The sequence below is a fragment of the Malania oleifera genome, chromosome 9 (assembly GCF_029873635.1).
Source record: "Malania oleifera isolate guangnan ecotype guangnan chromosome 9, ASM2987363v1, whole genome shotgun sequence".
Taxonomy (NCBI): Eukaryota; Viridiplantae; Streptophyta; class Magnoliopsida; order Santalales; family Ximeniaceae; genus Malania; species Malania oleifera.
The window spans coordinates 55,039,415-55,045,414 of record NC_080425.1 but is presented as its reverse complement, the minus strand read 5'-3'; the positions used below and the strand labels follow the sequence as shown (position 1 = coordinate 55,045,414).

General features: G+C 41.6%; 2 protein-coding genes across 2 annotated transcripts in view; one reads left to right on the top strand and one right to left on the bottom strand.

Annotated features, from left to right (window-relative positions):
• Positions 1–1,334: 1,334 nt before the first annotated feature.
• On the bottom strand, positions 1,335–4,809 carry LOC131163464 (uncharacterized). The gene is made up of 2 exons (XM_058120057.1): positions 4,672–4,809; positions 1,335–1,952 (listed from the first exon to the last, which is right to left on the bottom strand). Exons 1-2 carry the CDS (start codon positions 4,807–4,809, stop codon positions 1,335–1,337), a joined length of 756 nt encoding a protein of 251 aa, XP_057976040.1.
• LOC131164167 (uncharacterized) overlaps positions 4,568–6,000 on the top strand; it is a 27,193-nt gene continuing 25,760 nt past the window's right edge. Inside the window, exons 1-2 of the mRNA XM_058121160.1 lie at positions 4,568–4,855; positions 5,784–5,843. Of these exons, the coding sequence (XP_057977143.1) occupies positions 4,808–4,855; positions 5,784–5,843 (108 nt within the window). The 5' untranslated portion in view covers positions 4,568–4,807. The remainder of the gene's footprint in view (positions 4,856–5,783; positions 5,844–6,000) is intronic.

Below are 6,000 nucleotides of genomic sequence, written 5' to 3'. Positions count from 1 at the left end.
AGGGAGAGGAAAGCTGTCCTTTGGGCACGCTTTATTCAAGTCCGTGAAGTCTATGCAGGTGCGCCATTTTCCATTGGGCTTTCTGACCAGGACCACATTACTCAGCCACTCGGGGTAGTCCACTTCTCGGATGAAGTTGGCCTGCAACAGTTTCGTCACCTCTTCGTCAATTATTTTGATCCGCTCCATCGCGAAGCTCCTTTTTTTCTGTTTCACAGGTCGGTGGTTGGGGTTGACCTGCAACCGGTGCTCTATCACCTAGGGTCGATGCCGGGCATGTCTGCTGCCGACCATGCGAACAAATCAGAGAATTCGTCCAAAAGTTCCGTCAACTCCGCTTTCAAGGTGTCGGGCAAGTGATTCCCAATCTGTACACTTCTCTCCTGGTGGCCTCGCAGTGGTATGTGTTTGATATCTTCGTGTAATGTACTGATCTGGGGATACTCTCCTCTGACCTCCAGGTCTTCCACCGTTAGAGCTTCTTTGGCCTCCATCTTCCCTTTCAAGGCCATTACATAGCAACTACGGGCAGCGGCCTGATCTCCTTTGGCATATCCTATTCCTTGTGGTGTAGGGAACTTAACTTTGAGGTGGTATGTTGATGTTACCGCTCGAACTGCATTAAGGAATGGACGACCCAAGATGACATTGTACACCGAAGGTCGGTCAACCACCAGGAACTCTGTCAACGTTGTTACCTGCTGCGGGGTCGTCCCTATTGTCACTGGTAACGTGATGGTTCCCAAGGGGTGAACAGTGTCTCCCCCAAATCCTATCAAAGGGGTCGAGACGGGCTTCAATCGTTCCCTGCCGATCTTCATCCCTACCAAGACCGACCAGAACATGATGTTGGCCGAGCTCCCATTATCTACCAGTATACGCCTAACCATGTAATTGGCTACGAGTAGGGAGAGCACTAGTGCGTCATCATGCGGTTGCTGCACTCCCTCTTCATCTCCGCTGTCAAAGGTTATGGCGTCACCTTTCTTGTTTCGTTTGCTACTGGTTTCCCCCTTTTCTATCGTCAGCACCTGTTTAGCATATCTTTTGCGTGCACTTCCACTATCTCCTCCACTGGCGGATCCTTCGAAGATCACCGCAATTTCCCCAATAGCTTGCTCTTCCTTCTCTTTTGCGCCGTGCCTCCTCTGCTCGATTGATTCCCTTTGTGAATTTTCTTTCTTGACAAATCTTGACAGATGTCCCCTTCTTATTAGGACTTCGATTTCTTTCTTCAGCTGAATGCATTCTTCTGTGTCGTGGCCGTGATCCCTATGGAATGCGCAGAACTTGGACATGTTTCACTTATGTAGAGGCGTTCGCATAGGTTCGGGTCATGAGACATAGTCCTTCTTTTTGATCTGCATCAGCAACTCTGAGCGCGGTACATTTAGAGGTGTGTAGGTGGAGAACTTGTTGTGTTGTCCTCTACTCTTTTGACCTGTTTGCAGCGCACTAGTTTCGTGCCTTTTTGTAGGTCTATACGCGTCTCCAGATTCTCTGCCGTTGTTTCTCCTTTTCCGCTCTAGACGATTTCCTCTCGTGTCCATCATCTCCTCTAGGTTTATGTATTTCTCTGCTCGAATCATTAACTCCCCCATGTCTACTTGAGGTTTTTTTCCAAGGGAGTATAAGAAACTTCCAGGTTGGAGAGCCGTTGTCAGGGCGGCCAAGGCAACCCCCATATCCAAGTTGCAGATTTCTAGGGTCGCTGTGTTGAAACGGTGCATGAAGTTCTTTAAAGTCTCCCGGTCCCCTTGCACCATACTCATTAGATGGCCTGTTGTTTTGGCAACTCTCCGGCTACTAAGGAAATGGCCGATGAACATTTGCTCCATCCCTTGGAAGGAACCAACAGATCCTGGTCGAAGAGTTCGATACCAGTCTCTAGCGGTACCCTTAAGGGTGGTAGCAAACACTCGGCACATGATGGCGTCCGGAGCTCCTTGCAGCTGCATTAACATTTTGAAATTTTCCAGGTGATCAATGGGGTCAGACAAACCTTCGTATCTCTCAAAGGTGGGCATCTTGAATCTGCTGGGTAATGGAGCTTCCATGATCTCTTTGCTGAACGGAGATTCCGCCCACTTTAGGGATGTTTCCCCATGGTAGGGCCTGGTTCTGCCCTCTTTCATCATCTTCTCTATGTAATCTATCTTCTTTATTCTTTCCTCGAGCTCGGTGGATCTTTGTTGGTTGACGTCCACGCTATTTGCATCTTCTACCTTCTTGCTGGGTTGAGTTTTCTCTTCTTTCTCCCTTAGTTCGTCAGCTTGTTTGTCTGCGCTGGGTTTCTTTTGCGGTTGGGGAAGGACGTGCCCCTCTTGACTCTTCTGTTGTAAGAGTTGGTTGAGCATGTCCTTCATTTCCTTTTGGAAGGCAAGGAACTCCTCCCTACTGACACCAGATGAATCGGAGGTCCATTGGATGGATTGGGATGGTTCTTTGTTATCAGGGAAAGAGGTGGAATTGCGTGAGGTTGGCATTGCTTAAATGTTTGAAAGTCAAGAGCAAGATAATATCGCCTCCTAAAAGTAACTTCCCACAGACGGCGCCAACTGTTGCGGGGTAAAAAAAAAATGGTTGGGATGCTCCTTCGACTCTTGTTGACCTGAAAGAAGAAAAGAACAAAGGCTTGGAGGACCCGGGGTGTACTCCGGGGGATCACTCCGATGCCTAAGTAAGAGGAAGGCTTTTAGGAGGGCTAAATGCAACAGTAGAATAGTGTTATGTGACTTACCTTTGCTTGTATCCCCAGTCCCTATTTATAGGGGCTTGAGTTGACCGCTGGTTGGCTCGGATTTATTGCGTGGGGGCGTGAATCGCTCTTCGGCCATAAGTGCGTGCGCCTATTACTCGGTTTTTAAGGGCGTCGGCGTGAATCTCTCATTCTCTTTATTTGGTCGGAGCTAATCACTCGTCAGAAAGTCAGACTTGGAGAAGGTATGAGACAGGCGTTGACCTGCCCTTATTAGCGTGATTTATTATGGGCATATCAGGTTGCTTCATGTGGTACCACTATCTTATCCTTAGGTGTCATTTCCGCTTAAACAACACCTGAGCCATGTTTCAAAAGATCTTTTTTCTATTATAAGATCATGTTAAACATGTCTTTTATTTTCTTTTGGATGGCTAGAAATTGGTCTAAAGACACAATTTGTAATAAATCTTCTAGTGGTGGGAAGTGAACTGATTGGGGCGATTGATCTACAATAACAGGTTCAGACTCGAAATTGTGTGATACAACCGTGATTGAGTTTTAAATAGAATTCCTTCAAAGTTTCTCATAAACGACGCCAACTATTGTTGCCAAAACTTATCTGAGAGAATTTAGATCAATCATGCTTTGATTACCGCTCAGAATGAAAGGAAAACATTTTAGAGGATTTGAAGTGTACTTTAGAGGACCACTTCAATGCCTAAGTTTGGGCATTTACAAGGTTTATATGGTTTGAACGGTAAAGGAGTGAGTGAGGATGAGATGAAATGCCTTAACTTCCTTAGGGTCATTTCTTATAGGTATTCGAGATACTTTCTTATTGATTTTCTTACTAATAAATATTGATTTGAATCGTAAGAATTATACTTTAACAATAAATATTTTATTAAAGAATAAAAATTGGTGTAGTAATCTTTTATTTTAATTAATGGACGTTATTTTTTTCATTAATCTTTTGATATCCATTGATTTTGCGTGTTGTGCAATAAAACGTGCGGAAATGATCATGCAATGTAGCAATTATGATGAATAATATAGAAACACACACAGATTGTGCAGTAATAGTAATTACATCGATGGTTTCAGGCAGAAGTCAAATAAAGAAGAAAACCATCAACGCTTTGCATAGTCTATCGACATTTTCAGGAAAAAGCTAATCAGGAAGAAAATCATCTACGATTTTGTTCAATGTTATTTTTGAAATTTGAACTGAGAAGATCAATAGGTTGGATTTGAACTGGGAGGATCAATAGGTTGGGGATACAGAAACAAATCCTATGTGGATTGATATAAGGGTATTTGAGAAATTTTATAATCCCTTCATACGTGTAGTGTTAGTATAAATGCAATATTATAACCCTAATTTTGATGAATAGTCAAATTTCAACCGCGGCTTGCTTCTGTGGACGTAGACATTTTGTTAAATCACTTTAAATCCTTATGTGTCATTTATTATTTTCATTATCATGTATATTTTTGTATTTTTTGTTATAATTATTATAGTGCATGATCGTTTTGCACAACATTGTGTGTATTAATGCCGAATTTGATGTGGGTCTAGTAATATTTATCACAAACCACCCATTTGAACTTTTGCCGACAATTCACTCTGCCGTACCCAATATTTATATTTAGTATAGTGAGTCATTTGGACACGTTGAGAGATAGACTATAACCAATAAGTTCTCGCCACGTCCTCCCCCGCGCTGATATGTATCCCTATGGACAAAAATGCTCTTCCTTAATTTCACACAACGGCTGAGCACTCCATATCTTAACCGTGGTTTGTAAAGGGCATTTCCGTAACTCTGCTTTTCTTTTTTCCGCCTTACTTATCTCATTGTTAATTTCTGCCAAACGGAACAAAACCTCGGCAAAAATAAAAAAAAAAAAAAAAAAAAAAAACACAAAAGAAAATGGGGCTTGCGGAGCGTCGGAAATTTTCGCTTCACATGAATTTGAGTTCTTCGATCTGATCGCGGAAGTCCAGAACTCGAGTTGAGCTCTGTAATGGCGTGTTGTTGATTATCACGGCTTCCGTCCTTTCGATCTCCATCTCCTCGGCGTTTCTGCTTCTGTGTATTCGCCATGGCAGCACCGTTCTTCTCCACTCCTTTCCAACCTTACGTTTACCAGGCACGCACTCACTCCCTTCATTTTTATTTTTATTTTTTTGATTTGTATTTATGTTTGATTATTGCTCGAATTTCGCCTTTTAATTTCGGTATTGAGTGTTATTTTGCGTTAGATCGGTTCAATTATTGTGTGTATTTTCAAAAGATCTTCATTTTGGTTACTGGTTAGGGTTTAGTTTGGTAGAAAAAAATTTATAGCACGCGCAGATTAGTTTAATTCTGCTTTGCCAATAATATTTTTTTCTCGGGACTGCAAATTTATGGTGTGAGCTCTTGGAGGGTTTGATCTCTCTTTTCTGGGCGAGGGAAGGGGTGGTGGGGAAACGTTGACAATGCCAAATTTGTGGTTTTTATCCCTCTCTTCTGATGCTTTAATGTTATCAAAAAGGAAAATAAGATGAACTACAAATGGAAACCAAATTCACATGGCTATGGCATCCAAGTATCCGACTTATAATGTGCTGGGTTGTCACTGATCAGATCAAATAAGATCATTAACTTGAGGTTTAACTATGTAGCACAAAAATTATGTATTTGGAGAAATCTCTAGTTCTACTTTGTGGAGAAAGTTAACGCACTAAAAATTTCTGCACTAGGAGGATGAGGATTTTCACAAAAGTTATGTATTTGGAGAATTCTCTACTTTGTGGAGAAAGTTAATGCATGAAAAAATATCTGGAATAGGAGAATGAGGATTTTCTTGTAGCCGTTTTTTTTTTTTTTTGGTGGAAGAATAGATGAATAAAATATTGGAAATGTGTCAAAACTGTCAAACCAAATCTATCTGGCTGGTTGTTTGTGTGCGGGAACTGGTGACTGCTTATCTAAAGCTCATCTTGTTTTTCTATTTCTGCTTCTGCTGTCGTTGTTGGACTTAACTTGCTGGTTTATGCATGCTTCATAAACTGACAAGGGATAACATGCTGCAGAGTCCACAAGAAGCTCTGACTCCTTTTCAGATTCTAGGCGGTGAAGCTCAGATCGTTCAGGTATTGCAATGACTATTGCTAGTGATATTATTATTATTTATTTCTGCATCCTTCTTCAATGTAATTATTTTCCTGTCACAAAAATATTTTTTTTTCTGTACATTATTGTATTTTATATGTTTTTTATTTTTTGTTTATGTGCCTAAAGTTTGTGACA